The following is a 16,140-nucleotide window of genomic DNA, read 5'->3' as shown; positions in this document are numbered from 1 at the left end:
CAGCCAGATGCCTTGCTATTTAAGACAGGGCATTTCTAAAGCACATATAGTTAGTATATAAAACACTAGCAATTTTCCCTTATATTTAATTTAAAATGTTGAAACAAAATTGATAATAAGTAGCAGTGGTACAAAGCCTGGAGTTGGGAAAAACTGCTTTTTCCATTTCATGTGATTCTCTTTTAAAGATTTTTTTAAAAAAGATTTTATTTATTTATTTATTTATTTAGAGGGTGTGAAAGCAGGGGGAGGAGCAGAGGCAGAGGGAGAGAGAGAATCTTAAGCAGGCTCCATGCCCAGTATGGAGCCCAATGCGGGGCTCCATCTCATGACCCTGAGATCATGACCTGAGCTGAAATCAAGAGCCAGAAGCTTAACTCACTGAGCCACCCAGGTGCCCCATCATCTCTTTTAATGTACCTCTAAAACAATTACCGATGCTTGCCCCGTTTCTTTGAGAGTTTTGAGAAAATGAGCTCAGAAGTTAAGCAATTTACCAAGGTCTACAAAAAGTGTTTTAGCTTGTATTTCAACCAAACTGTCCTGATTCTGAGTCCCATTTTCTTTCCTTTGCATTAATTCATTAAATATTATTTATTGAATGCCCACTGCATGCTAGCCAGGCTCTGCGCTATATACTCAGTATCTTTGTGGGGGAGAGAGAAACACAAATGAAAAATTGCAAAGCAATGTTGAAAAGTTCTGTAAAACGAGGAAGAAGAAAGAGATGTCAGCTTCAGGGGTGGGGGGAAGGGCAGGACTGTCAGGGACGCTTCCTAGAAGAGGCAATGTTTGAATTGGACTTTAAAGGATAGTAAGGTTTGTCCAGAAAAAAGAGATGTAAGTGGCAGGAGAAGAGTATCCCGAGCAAAGGAAGAGCCTGTGAAAATACGTTAAGGGCATGTAATAAGTGTTGGGAGTAGGAAATGGCTCCTGGATCTGCTTGACGACAACAGAGGGCTTTATATGGCCTAGGAGCAGGGAAGTGAGGGCTGGCAGATGGAACAGCAGGAAAGGCTTATTATGTATGCTATACCAATAATGTGGAACCCTTGACGAAAGTTTTAAGCAAAGGGGCAATGGACTAGATTTGTGCTTTCGAGAGAGAATGGTGTGGAGAATGGGTCAGAGGAGGAAGAGATGGGGAGACCAAAAGGAGCTGTTGAAGTTGTCCAGGTGAGAGGTAATGGGACCAGGACAAGACAGTGGCAGAGGAGAAAGCAGAGGTCAGATTTGATGCCCATAGATTTGTCTGTGAAACCTGAGGAAGAGTGAGAATTATCCAAGGTGATTCTGAGATTTGTACGTTTGACTTTTGTTGGCTTTTTTCTTTTTAAGATTTTATTATTTGTTTCAGAGGTACAGATCTGTGATAAAAGAGGGCACGTTCTGTGTGGAGCACTGGGTGTTATACACAAACAATGAATCATGGAACACTACAGCAAAAACTAATGATGTAATGTATGGTGATTAACATAACAATAAAAAATTTAAAGGAAAAAAACAGCTAAAAAATTTTATTATTTTTTTAAGTAATCTCTATACTCAATGTGGGGCTCAAACTCACAACCCCAAGATCAAGAGTTGCATGCTCCACTGACTGAGCCCGCCAGGTGCCCCACTTTTGGTTGACCTTTGGGCTGTGCTCATGTGACAGGCACTGTATTTGATGCCTTATATACTCAATTTCAAATCTTCCAGCATCCTACAAGTTGTATTATTAGCCCCATTTTGGGGTATGAGGCTTCTAAGGGGGGGGGGAGTGACTTGTCCAGGGTCACATAATTCGTGATTTGTTGTGGAATCTGAGCCCTGGCTTTTGTGACTCTGAAGTCTGGGTTCTAAACACAGGTGGACAGATTAATTTAGAGAGGAAGAGAGCATGATGGAGGTGATATGGTGGTGGTGTTCTTTGTTTAGAAGTAAAAAATAGGGGAACAGAGATTTGATTGAGTATGTAGTTTTTGAGGTAACTACAGAACAGTCGGGTGATGTCTGGAATCAGCAGTCTACAGAATGAAGCATCAATGTCTTTCATCTCCCAGGGCACTTCATATACCTGGAAATGGCACTTATATCATCTTTCTGTCTACTGTTGACTGAACTCGTGTGTGTGTATGTGTGTGTGTTTTGTGAGAAGGAACATCTTCATAATTTCCTCATCCTTTTTTATTGTACTGGATTCACTTATTCAGAATGAAAGGAACAAAAAGTACTTTTGTCCTGCTGTACTTCTGTGCAAATATCTCATGGCTTTTATGAGGAGGCCTGAGAGCTTGGCGAACTTCTGAAAGGGAAGAATTTTGTCTGATGCTTTACAAGAAGTGAGGTGCTGCTTTTTGTTTCAGATATTCACTATAGCTTTCTGGTCATTTCTGGCAATATATATTAGAGTGTTGTCATTTTTTTTTTCTGTGAGAGGCCATCACTTATATAATCAAAGGGGGATCATTGACAGTATATAAGAGAGTTTTAGCATCTAGAAATGGCAGGGGCAACTACCCATGAAGCAACTAATAATAAGCATTCCCCATCCTAGAGACATCATTGGGACCTGCTGGAGCCATTCAGTATTCAGAGTGCACCAGGGTATAAATTGGAAGGCTCACAGAACACCTGGGTAATGTTAACATAGTCATTAGTCATGAAGCACCCAGGTAATATTGTAAGCAATGGGCCAGAAGGTAGATACTAAAAACTTAGGTCTGTGGAAATAGGAATAGATTCTTATTTGATAAATGCATGAACTGAGCTGACGGACCTGAAAACAATATATTTTTTTTCCTGCTGTTTCCATTTGCAGGTTTTGGCATGGAGGCAACTTTACTCCTGGTGGTTGGCTTTTCCCATACCAAAGGGGTGGCCATCTCCTTTCTGGTGTTTGCTGTAGGATTTAGCGGCTTTGCTATTTCAGGTGAGGTGTCCTTTGGTTTTCCAAATCTTTTCTACAGATTCAGCGAGTCTTGGGAGGAAGGAAGGGAAAGGGAATATTGTATCAATTTCCTTTAGTAGCCAGGCCGTTCCTAAGGAACAGGCTCCTGGCTAGAGAGTTTCATCATGTGGGAATGACTTTGAGGACTAGGCTTAGGAGCCCAGTCAAGCTGGAATTGTCCCTACTTCCCTGCTTTGAAAAAAGACACAAAGTGCAGTTAACCCCCCTGAGCCGTGGGCAGAGGCACAGGCACGTGTCCTGGTGAAGTGGCCCTTTCATACTGCAGGACCAGGTCATCCCACCTCACAGAGGCTCTTGTGACATTTTCGATCCTCACCTCCAACTAGAGAATGGCTAATATTAGCTCAAAAGTCTGGTGATGTAGTCATTTGACATCATGTTATAAAATCGGAAGTTTTTTTTTTTTTAGAGTGGAAAGATTCTTCAGATTTTGTCTTCTCCATGGCTTTCATTTTCTCAAGAAGGAAATGCAGGTCCAGAGAGGGGACGTGATTTTCCCAACAGGTGAGAGCAGGGAGTAAGAATAATAATGATGCTAGTGAGAGCTAACCTTGACCGAGCACAGACTCTGCCTGGGACTGTTCAAAGCCCTCTGTAGAATTCTCACACTACCCAAGGCGGCATCAGTCTCCCTGTTTCACGGGAGCGGAGACCAGTCTCCTTAGGGCATGGGAAAGGCCAGCGCGCTGTCCCATCATGTTTTTGGGCTTCCGAAGCGCCCTATGAACAACTGGACGAGAAAGTAAAATTTCATTGTTCTCCTACCTTTAAACCAGACTGACACCCTGACAGTGATCACCCACTGGAAGATTTACATGGACTGTGTGTATGTCACACCACTGTGAAGCAAGTAGGTAATATCACTAGTTCACGGACGAGGTACCTAAAACTCAGAACAATCAGATATTTTTCTACTGTCCTACAGTTGGTGGCAAAGGAAGAAGTAAAGTGCAGTTCTGGCTGGCTCCAAGCCTGTGCTCTTTCTACTGTTCTAGGCTGCCTGAAAGATCAGAGTAAGAATATCCCGGAACAGAAAAATATGGAGCCTCTGATAGTTTTTTCAACCACCCTAAAATAAAGCCTTGATCTTTTCAAAATAAATAGAGCTGTTGGACAATGAAATTGGGGCAGGGGGAAAGTCTATTTTAAAAGTAGCATGCAGCTAAGAACCTGGGTTTGGAGGTGCATAGACCTGATTTCGAGGCCTCTGTTTACTATTTGCTATTTATAAAATAAAAATGCTAAGCTATTTAAATTTTCAAGCCCTGGTTTCCTCACCTAGCAATTGGAGAGGTATAATGGCAGCCTCACAGGGTTGTTGGGAGATGGCCATGCACTTGAGATAAATCATGCATTCACTCACATTTCCTATGAGCCAGGTGCTGTTTGCAGCAGGAGGGTTGTTACAGCAGAAAAAAGTAATCAGATGGTGTCCTCATAAAGGTTACATTCTAGTAGAAATAAAGCATTTGAAACCCTTAGCCCAGAGCCAGATGCACAACAAAATTAGTAAGTATTCACAATTGTGAATTGTGTTGTTCACTTATTATTCACTTTTAGCCTAGGACATCTCAAACTTTGATGCATGTACAAATCACCCCAGGATCTTGCCAAATGCAGATTCTGATTCAGCCCGAGATTCCACATTTCCAACAAGCTCCCCAGTGCTGCTGATGCTGCTGATCTATGTTCTATACTTTGAGTAGCAAAGAAAAAGCAATCATGACTTGTTTCCACCAGATGTGAAGCACCTTCCTCTGATAGCTCCATGAGGCAAAAAGGATTCATATCCTGTCTCCAGAGATAATGAAATATTTAGGCTCACATTGTTCCTGGATTGCCAATTATACCATGATCAGAAGGAGAGAAACCCACTATACCAAAACACAGCACCTGCCTTTTTTTTTTTTTTTTTTTAGCACTTACTCAATGCTAGTGACTTTTGGACATGATCTCGTTTAATCCTCCTGACAACCCAGTGAGAAGGATATTGCTACATCCATTTTACCAGTGAGGACACTAGGGCTTAGTGAGGTGACTTGCCCATGTAAATTTCCTGGGATTGGAAAAAAGGTTTATATGACCTAACAGAGACACTGTGGGAGGGACAAGGGCCCTGGGGGCAAGGATTGCTCAGGATCTGCTATCTACCCACTTTATAAGGAGTTCATAGGGATGCCAGGGAAGACTGGTACCATTTAGGAACTGATTATCAATAAGAGAGCCAAGACAGGTGAGATTAGGAAGATTTAGGGATGCGTGATGCTTACGTTGAGAAATGTCCTATGTAGAGAAGACAGACTCTCCTAGCTCATGTGCATTTTTTTTGTATCCACTACAAAAAAAGCTATGAGTATCTCAGTTTCTCAATGATTTTTTTCTCCTAAACACCAGGATTGTGCAGCTAGAAATCTAAATGGCTTTTCTCACATTAGCTGAACGCAGATGCCTAGGCTTTGTATCAGAATATAATACTCAACGATCATACTAATTGCTTCTTATCTCTGGGTTCTTTTCTAATAAAGTGTTTATCGCTTTCAAATCAACAGTAAGATTAATTAATCTTGCAGCTGTTTTATATTCTGATTGTCTGCCACTTTGATCTGAAAGAGAAGGTATATTTATTACAAAAAGATTTTCTCAAAATTCTCCCTGAATCGGAGGTAGGGAAAAACAACCAATGAGCCAGATTAGGGAAAAAAAAGATTTTTTTTTAAATCCTATTTTCAGGTTCTTTGCACAAAATAGAGAATTAAAAGCAAGGCAAAGGAAAACAAAAACATGAATAAACAAAACCTACAATCCCCTGCTGTAATTTCAATGGCTCAAATGCGTAATTAAACAATTATTTTTCAAGTGCGTACTATGTACCAGACACATTGCCAGTTCAGGGAAGATAGTGGTAAACAAGACAGATGGATTACCAGCCATAAAGTACATTCATGTTGGTTTTCACTTCTATGTACCATGTCCTTAACATACATTATTTAACTTAATTCTCAAAATAATTTTATAAGAATGATTATGCCAGCTTATAGATGAAGAAGAAGAAGCAGAGAGGTTCAGAAGGTTTAAATCCTTTGTCGATGTTTGCATCTCAATTGGTGGCGCCTGGGGGGCTCAGTTGTTGGGCATCTACCTTCAGCTCACGTCATGGTCCCAGGGTCCTGGATCAAGCCCCGCATCGGGCTCCCTGCTCCGTGGGAAGCCTACTTCTCCCTCTCCCACTCCCCCTGCTTATGTTCCTTCTTTTGCTGTGTCTCTCTCTGTCAAATAAAGAAATAAAATCTTAAAAAAAAAAAAAGCTGCCAGAGACAGGTCTGTCTGACTCTAGAATGCTCCCCTGGGCAACACTAGTAGAGTTGGGTCGCAGGGCCGGTGGTCTCCTCCTCTTTTGGAGCCTAGTCCCTTCCCCTGCCTTTGCTCCTCCCCCTTCATTCTTTATTCTTTTTTTTTTTTTTTAAAAGATTTTATTTATTTATTTGAGAGAGAGAGTACCAGCAGGGGGAATGGCAGAGGCAGAGGGAGAAGCAGTCTCCCCACTGAGCAGGAGCCCGAAATCGGGCTCGATCCCAGGACCCTGGGATCACGACCTGAGCCAAAGGACCGCTTAACCAACTGAGCCACCCATTCATTCTTCTCTCTTGATATATAGTGAGGTATTGCCAATTTATTATCTTACCACTCCCAGCAGCATTATCTTCTGATAGAAGACCAAGAGAGGAAGACCTCAAAGAGAGGGAGACCTCAGCCCAGCAGCCGCAGTGGGCGGTCTCCTGGTGGTGGTAGCTGCACTGGTTAGCAGAGCTTAGCAGCTTGCCAAGGACTCTTGCATACGTATTTCCTGAGGCTCATCTCACAGCATCTTTAGGAGTTAAGTAGTCATTTTACCCCCCTATTAGGAGAAAACAAAGGCCTAAAACTTACTGAAATGGTGGAAATAAGATTTGAATCCAGATTTACAGACTCCAAATCAAGTATGTATGTGAAAGTCTTTGGTAAGTTACAGAGGATTCTGCCAATGTTTGTGCAAATATTTGTTATCAGAAAAGGACCTTTCCATTGTGCCATGTGGCCACTAAGACGGGCTTACCTCCGGTGGCCTTTCGGGAGTGAGGGTATTATAAGCCAGGTTTGGTTCTAATCACACTGTAAACAATTAGTATGATTGTTTACTCTGAGTAAATGTGATCCTTTCGATTTTTTCAGTATTGCCCAAAACACTGTTATTTTGGAGTTCCACCTAGGAGCACAGGTGTCATAATTCTCCCCACAGAGAACCCATGGGAGCCACTGCTGATCAATCACAGCACGTTTTTCTGCTATGTGCAGACACAGCTTGACAATCCTCAACCCAGCCATCTCAGGAGAGGTGTCCATTAGTCATATGGTAGAGGGAACCAAATAGATTGATGAGAGTTGGGATAAGCTGTGTAGTTCCCCAAATGTTCTTAACTCTGACTTTGAGGTTTTGGCTTCACTGTAGGTTTTAACGTCAACCATCTGGACATTGCCCCCCGCTATGCCAGCATTCTCATGGGGATCTCAAATGGAGTGGGGACCCTTTCTGGAATGGTCTGTCCCCTCATTGTCGGTGCAATGACCAAGCACAAGGTAATGGTCACCTTTGGGGCTTTGGGTTGCAGTATCAGAAGACTGAACTACTGTGTAAACTTGAGATCTCAAGGCCCTGCCCCAGCCTGTGAATGTGTATGTCTTCGACCTTGGCTGTGTTGTTTGAACTTTCTTCTTCCTTCTTCTTCTTTTTTTTTTAAATTGTTGTTTATTGACGGTAACAGGGCTGATTGATGTTTGGTTCCACATTTCCTCAACTGAGAAGTAAAAGGGGTGTGTGTTGGGATGGGGGGAGGAAAATGAACACCATAGGGACTATTTAGAGACACAAAGAAGAAACTGAGGTGATCAACTCAGGATAAATAATTTACCCAAGATTGTTTTATAATTAAACTTTATAGCCCATTTCTATCTATTACTTAGCATGTTCCAGAGTAAAGATATTAGTGCTGTTATACTTCCTTATTATGAAGAAAATGAACAATACATTAATGGCCTAACCTAAGATCCTACAAGGGTGGGGCACTCAGTCATTTCTGAGCCTTTGTGTATTTAGACGAGGGTGGGTAGTAGAGGAGGATCCCAGATCTACCCAGAGTTCAACCACCGGCCACATGGTTTTTCTTAATCTCTGTCGTTGAAAAGGTTTTAGGATGCTGCTTCCCACAAACAAGAATTTTTTGATTCTATGGAGTTTCTACCCGACTATTTTCTTAGTTGGATTGCCTATTACTAATATGATTTCAGAAAGTCTTCCAGCTTCTTGGAGAAAAAAGTGTAGGTTAACTTTTCTTCTTCTTCTTTTTTTTTTTTTTTAATAGAAAAGGAAGGTGGGCTTTGGGGATTCTATAGGCAGAGGATCTGTTTTCCCTCTCTGTTCATGAGATGATGGGATGGGTAACATGACCACTAAATCTCAGATATTGACTTCACCTAACTTTAAACACAAATTCCATTATTTTTTGATTTACTGTATTTTTCACAGATAATATGATTATAAATAAGCTATTGACAGTCAGGAGTGAGCATTTTCATAGTTCAAATATTATTATGTATCCACCAGCAAGCAAGAAGGAGACCTCTGGTGTTATGCTGAGCGAAATAAGTCAATCAGGGAAAGACATGTATCATATGACCTCACTGATATGAGGAATTCTTAATCTCAGGAAACAAACTGAGGGTTGCTGGAGTGGTGGGGGGTAGGAGGGATGGGGTGGCTGGGTGATAGACATTGGGGAGGGTATGTGCTATAGTGAGCGCTGTGAATTGTGTAAGACTGATGAATCACAGACCTGTACCTCTGAAACAAATAATACATTATATGTTAAAAAAAGAAGAAGAAGAAGAGAGCAGGAGGGGAATAATGAAGGGGGGGGAATCGGAGGGGGAGATGAACCATGAGAGATGATGGACTCTGAAAAACAAACTGAGGGTTCTAGAGGGGAGGGGGTGGGAGGATGGGTTAGCCTGGTGATGGGTATTAAAGAGGGCACGTTCTGCATGGAGCACTGGGTGTTATATGCAACAATGAATCATGGAACACTACATCAAAAACTAATGATGTAATGTATGGTGATTAACATAACATAATAAAAAAAAAGGAGACCTCTGATATTTAAAATGGTGGGTTCTTAAAGCAAGTTTAATGTAACCTATCATATGAATGGAAACCCCAGTTGTATATTTAAAAGACCCGTGAAATGCTTGTGCATGTATTTTTACATATTGTTTATTTTAAAAATAGTTTTCTAAATTATAAAAATGCACGTTCATTAGTGTTTTTATATTCACTGTAGTGTTAACTTTCATTTTTTAAACACTCAAATTCTGTTTGGCTCCTGGGCATGCATCTGAAACATGCCTTCCCTAGAAGCACAGCACTGCCATTGGGTGTGGGCAGATTTTTGTCCCATTGGAAGCCTCTAGAACAAACTGCTAATCTCTATTTTTGGTTAAAACACTAATTGGTACTGTATTTCCTTGTCTAGACCCGTGAGGAATGGCAGAATGTGTTCCTTATAGCTGCCCTGGTGCACTACAGTGGTGTGATCTTCTATGGAGTCTTTGCTTCGGGGGAGAAGCAGGTGTGGGCTGACCCTGAGAATCTCTCTGAGGAAAAGTGTGGAATCATTGACCAAGATGAATTAGCCGAGGAGACAGAACTCAACCACGAGAGTTTTGCAAGTCCCCAAAAGAAGATGTCTTATGGTACCACCACCCAAAATTGTGTAGTCCAGAAGAAGAAATGGAGAGGACAGAGGAGAGTGACCCTCGATGAGGAAGAGCTGACATCCTACCAGAATGAAGAGGGAAACTTCTCAGATACAGCCTAATGTCTGAGGGGCACTTCCGTCTTCTCTTAACCTAGAGCCAGAAAGTATCCATACCTATTGCCTTTCCCATAGCCCAGCTTGCCAGAGGGTCAAATATGGCGACATTGGAGGTAGGAGAGGGGAGGAGAGGAAAGCTAATCAGCAATAGAGAAAGAAAGGAAAAATATTATCTTGCAATGACATGTTAGGGTATGGAGCTTGCTCCCAGTTGACAAAATGGGGATAAATATATAATTTTTTTTGGATTGGCAGTTGACTCTTCTCAAAGAAGTGTTCTCAAAGTTTCTCAAAGAACTGAACTTACTCAGAAAGGAATGACTAGAAGAATAAGGGAGACAGTACCATGCTGTTCAAAGAAAAATTGAAGGAATTGAGCATATTTGGCCTGGAGCAGAGAAAACAGTACCTGTCATCTCATTTCCGAGGGCAGCCATGCAGAAGAGGGTTTCCTATTCCCAATGAAGCCTACTGCTCATGGAGGCCCTGCATTGTGCCAGGTGCTTTGTAAACATTCTCATTTAATTTCCACACCACTATGACATACCTTTCTTGTCTTAATTTACAGCTAAGGACACTAGAGCAACAACATATTGATTTGCCCAAGGGCCAGGGCTGAAACTGGTGGGGTCCAAAATAGGTGGCAGTTTTGGGAAAGAAGTTTACACCTCAAAGTAGAGAAGACTTTTTTTTTTTTAAAATAATGAAAACTGAAACTGGAGAGGGTTGTTTTGGGGATAATTCCTGATTTTGGCAGGCATGGGGGATGGGAAACATCTGGGTTGGTGTGAAAACATTGGTATTTATGAGGGGCTGGATTCAAAGATCCTGGGTTCAGAGAGAGGTTAAAACATAACAAAGAAAGAAAGAAAGGAAGAAAAAAAGAAAAGGAAAATAAGCTAGGTAAGATAGCTAAATCTTCAGGAATCTGATGTCCAGAATGGCTGAGAAGTAAACAAGCGCTTGGCTAAATTTTGACCCTTCATGGTATCAAGAATGTAGTTAAATAAATAATGCCCCAAATTACTTATACATCTTTAAGACATTTAGTAATTTAAGAAGTTGTTTCATGCGTTTTTTTGGGTAAAATTCTCTTAGAAGAGTCTCCTGTTTTAAAAAAATATATGTCTTTAGCCATTTCTCCTAGTGATATTTGGAAGTTTTATCAAACTATGCGCAACTATGGTTGAAGTATTCCTAATGACTGTATTTGGAATGTTATTGGGGAAAATCACAATAATATAGTAGTAATTGAAATGAAATGGGGAAATGAAATGAAAGCATGAATGAAAGCACTGTGACAACTAGACCCATAGCTAATGTTGAAAAATTCATCTTTGATTGCATAAGGCAATAACATGGATACTCTCTGGATATATTTTAAAATCTAATGATATTTTAAAATTTAAAGTTGGCATGTAAAGGATTGTTTGAAAATAAAATTACTTTCCTGTTCATTGGTTTTGAAAATTTTATTTCTACTTTCAGAAGAAAAATATAATGTCAAGGAAAAATTATAGATTTACTTGTATAGCTTATTATAAAGTGTTTTTTGTAAGTTCTCCCATATACATTTATTGTCCCTAACTGTACCAGTAGAGTTGCAGTGTATTTTTAAAAAAGAATAATTTTGAGAGAAAAAAAAAATTGCCTGACTCTCTAGTAAATAATATCCTATATGTCATTGGTATATAATTTATGTTATCCTGTATCTCTAAATCTCTTTAATGAGTGAATGCATGTAAGTCCCGTAAAACAGTTCCTGGCATGTAGAAAGTGCTCAATAAACCTTAGCTATCATCATCATGATCATCTTGCAACCTTTCTGGGAACTTTTCAGTTGAAAAGAAAGCATGCTTATATACTTTTCATCCATTAGCCATAGAATTTATTGTGAAGGTTGTGCTGTTTTCTAAGTAAAAAAGAAAGAAAAAGAGAGAAATGTATGGTAGCCATTGTTTTATTTTTTTCTTCTGTTAATAAAGTCAAATAACCATTTAAAAAACTCCTGATAATCCTTAAGGTAATATCGTAGACTGCAATACAAAGTTGTATTTATTCCATCATTTAAAGTCAATGTCATATGCAGAAATACCACATTTTGAGAAATCAAAGCATTTAAGGTGCCTGTATAACTTTCCCTTCTAATATTAAAGAAAGAAAAAAGAATGGAGCCCTGGGTCGTGGTGTTGAAATGAAAACACATTATTTTGTTGTGATGGGTTTTGCAAAGGTTGCATTGCACAGATAATTACATTTGAACACCAGGCAGATGCAGTTTTCAAGTCCATGTATATTTTGCTGCAAATATCCATTTGGAGGTCAACCCTTGGAGGCAAACCATAGATTCAGCAGAAGGGAATGGAAAGCCTGAGCGTGTTGGATTCTTGAGACAAGAAATGTTTGACTGTCTCTTTTTAAAGAATGCAAGTCTTGGAGACTCCTAAATATGACCAAAAAAAAAATTATTCAAGAAATCATGGCACATTTGTTATCCCTGTGTGGATGTTAAGTTCAACAGGTAAAAACTGGAACATACTGTTTCTCTTTCACACTGCCTCCTTCTGACCCCAACACACTTGTTCTTCCTTCTCTGTTTCTTATCTAAGCGAATCACATCCCTCTATTGCTGGAGCCAGAAATCTTGGAGTCGTCTTTAACTTTTTTAAAAACATAATCCTTTCTCTCTCTCTTCCCTGCCAAATCTATTTAATTTATTTTTCAGTCTGTGGATCAATGTCTTACATTGGTTTTGGAAAAATTTCAGCTATTACCTCTTCTGATACTGCTTTTGCTTTACTTCTGAGCAATTTCTAAGAGTCCAGTTAAATGAACGCTGGACAGGGTGTGGGACAGTCTCTTCCATATCTCTTCTACATTCTCTATATTTTCTAGCCTTTTCCTCTTTCTGTGTCATTCTGGATATCTGATTTTTTTAAAGTTCTTTATTTCTGATTTTTTAAAGTTCTTTACTTCTCTCTTCAGCAAAGTCTAATCTGGTGAAAAAAAAAATCCATCCATTGTGTTGTTAATTTCAGTTATTGTATTTTCAGTTTGAGAACTTTTATTGATTCTTTTAAAAATCTGCTATGTCTTTTAAAAAATATTTCTAGTTCTCTACTGACATTTTCAATCCTGTATTTTATTTCCTGGAACACAGTAAGCTAATTATTTTAACGTCTGATCAGTGCCAATATCTGGAGACCATGTAATTTTGTTTCTATTTTCTGTGGGTTTTGCTGACTCTTGTTCACATTATCTTATCTCTGTCTATACTTGGTTTTCTCTGTATCCAAATTGTATTTGAAAATTGTTTGTAGAGGGGCACCTGGGTGGCTCAGTGTGAGTGTGTTTGAGCATCTGACTCTTGGTTTCGGCTCAGGTCATGATCTCAGGGTCATGGGATCACCCTGTGTGGTCGGGATCCACACTGAGTGGGGAGTCTGCTTGAGATTTTCTTTCTCCCTCTCCCTCTGCCCTTCCCTCTGCTCACGCTTGTTCTTGCCCTCTCTCTCTCTCTCTGTCTCTAAAATAAATAAATAAATAAATCTTAAAAAAAAGAAAAATTGTTTGTAGAAATGATTTTAGGTTTAAAATGATTCCTTTTTTTTCTCTCTCTCTAAAGGATTTTTGTTCATTATTTCCAAGAGCCCCAAAGACCTTCCAGTTGCAAGGTCTGAGATCTTCTGGGCCACCCAGATGACTCAAAGCTGGGCTACAGGCAGCATGAAGGCTCTTTTACTTTCAATTCAACTTTATTCCTGGAGTACAGCACTCCAGGGTCCCAACCCATACTACTGTGCTTTACCGGCACCCAACTTTTGTCTCTATAGCCAGCCATCAGACTGCTCAGCTATCAAACACTGGCTTTGTCATCATTAACAAATGCTCCCAGGAGAAAAGTGGCCTCAAATGTCAGGCTCACTTCTCTGGATTTTTATCTTCGCCCAGATGGCCAGATGGTAGCCAGGTAACTTTTCACTTCCATGCTGACTCTCCAATGCTATTGAATAGACATTAAAAAAAATTTTTTTTTTTTTGTTCAGCTTTTCTAGTGTGCAGGTTCACCTGAATTATGTAGCCTGTCATTAATGGATGCCGAAGTCCCTTTTATTTTATTTGCACAAGTTCTCTTGAACAGATTTATCTCCTTAGAGATGGTGTGGTAATAAACCTCCAATCTCAGTGGCTTAATACAGCAAATGTTGATTTCTCTCTTATGTTACTAATCGAGTGTGGGTTGAGTTGGGTGGGCCTGGAAGCTTGTTTCAAATGGTCACTCAGCTATCTAGGATTTGTTTTTCTTCTCCGCTCACATCTTTATAGTTCACCATTTGTAACATATGACCCCTGATATCACCATGCCAAGAGGAAGGAGGCACACTAGCATTTCACTGCCTCACTTGGAAATGACACTGTCATTTCTGGCTTTTAATCCATCCACCTACATTAGCCATATAGTCCCAACCTAATTTCAGAGGTGGCTGGGGAATGAAGGGGGGCCTGTGGATCCCTAGAGTGAACACTAATTACATCTCTACTCAGCTCCAGCCTAGGTTCAGGGTCTTTTGAACTCTCACTTGGCATGTTGAATTAGTCCCCTAACTCCAAGTGCCATAAATGATGTGACCCTGCTATGTGGCATTCTGGAAGATCTGAACTAGGTTGTAGGGAGCAAATTTGGTATGCGAGGGAGCTTTGAGCCTTCTCCACGAGAGACCACAAAAATACCAATTCATTGAAGTAGAATAGATTCTGGCCTGACTCAAACCTGAGTTAATAGCCTCATGGACCTATCTGAAGGACAAGGAAAACTAAGCCTTTTCTTTAGATTTCATGTATTACTATGTCCCAGACCTTATGCTAAGGCCTTTCCATACATGATCATTTAGTTTTCATAGCAACCCCATGAGGAAGGTTCAACTATTTATTTCCAAACATTTATTAATAAATGGTGTTTCAGAGCAGAACTTAAATGCAAGACTCTAGTGGCCATATTTTAATCTTAATTCTTAATTTTTAATCTGTTCTCCACTGCTCCTGGCTGCAGTAATTCAGACAATGGTGGTTCTCAAAGTCAGGAGTGCCCCAGTTGTTTCAGTGAGGCATGAGCCAGCTGATGGAATGAGCCCTGGTACTTTAGTCTAGACCCACGCACAGGGACAGGTGAAACAGCAGATGAACAGGTGAGATCCCTCTTCCCACCAACTGCTGACTAAAGTGAGATTAAGAACCAGAGGCCCTTGTCTTTTCCCTATTTCCTTGCCTACACAAACAGTAACATGGAAAGTTTGAACCCAGTGCTTACTGGCGTCTGTGTTTTTGGTGAGTGTGGTGGGGCAGGTTCCAGAGGACTGAATTTCTCCCAGGCCAGGAATCCCAGGTATGGAAACACAAACACAAAAGAAATAGTGAAAATTGTATTTAGGAAGTTGAATGGGGCTACATCAGTCTTAACTGACCTCAGCAGAGCCGAGTGAAAAAAGAAGGAAGCTGTTTTGAGTTACTGAGCCCATGGAAGCTGAAGAATTGAAGGCACCGGCACCAGGTACCTTTGGAGGACGGGGAGGGGCGGGGGGTATAGTGAGATCAGAGGAAGGGGGCTGAAAACACAAGGACTGCTTGAAAGTGAGAGTTACCAGATTTCCCAACCCTGCTGAAAGTCCCTGACCAGCTCAACCAAGGAACTGCTTCTCCCTGTACCTAGTGGGAAACAGGGGGTTTATCTTCTGGACGGGGATCTCTGGACTCAAGAACACCGGTCATAGTTCAATATAAGCTCCAAAAGGTAGAGATTTTAGTCTGTTGTGATCACTGATATATCTCAAGTGCCTAGAACAGTGCCTGGCTTTAATAGTCACTTGGTAAATATTTGTCTAAGGAATTAATGAATGAACCTTACTAAACACAGGGAAATTAACAGTTTGCATACTGAACACTGAAAGCTTTCAGCTGCCTTTGTGAGCTGAACTTCCATAAAGCTGGTGGTCAGGTTTATATCCCCTAGGCAGGAGACTGGAGGAATCCCAGGGTGAGGGGTGGGAACTCCCTAATAGAAAGGCTACAGCCATTGACATTTGGGAGTTCATTTCCCACATCAAAATAACCACTCAATCACTCTCAGTGGAGGCCAACCACTGAGTCCTGCATGGGAATAGAAATTCATCATTCATTCATTCATCCTACAATTATTTAGCACTGATAATGAGCACCTCAATAATTGAGTGCCTACAATGGTCCAGAAACTAGGGATAGAAAATAAGTAAACAAAATAAGTATCTG

General features: G+C 40.5%; 1 protein-coding gene across 4 annotated transcripts in view; it reads left to right on the top strand.

Moving 5' to 3' along the window:
- SLC17A8 (solute carrier family 17 member 8) overlaps positions 1-12,683 on the top strand; it is a 47,199-nt gene extending 34,516 nt beyond the window's left edge. For 3 of the 4 annotated variants that reach the window (XM_027595599.2, XM_027595598.2, XM_027595597.2), the window contains 3 exons: positions 2,804-2,914; positions 7,440-7,567; positions 9,517-12,682. In XM_027595599.2, coding sequence (XP_027451400.1) covers positions 2,804-2,914; positions 7,440-7,567; positions 9,517-9,861 — 584 coding nt within the window. In that variant the 3' untranslated portion in view covers positions 9,862-12,682. Of the gene's footprint in view, positions 1-2,803; positions 2,915-7,439; positions 7,568-9,516 lie in introns of all 4 variants that reach the window. The other variant, XM_027595600.2, reaches the window with a different exon arrangement.
- Positions 12,684-16,140: the final 3,457 nt, after the last annotated feature.

The sequence above is a fragment of the Zalophus californianus genome, chromosome 9, assembly GCF_009762305.2.
Source record: "Zalophus californianus isolate mZalCal1 chromosome 9, mZalCal1.pri.v2, whole genome shotgun sequence".
Classification (NCBI taxonomy): domain Eukaryota; kingdom Metazoa; phylum Chordata; class Mammalia; order Carnivora; family Otariidae; genus Zalophus; species Zalophus californianus.
The sequence above is the reverse complement of the archived record's forward strand: the minus strand, read 5'-3'. Positions and strand labels throughout refer to the sequence as shown.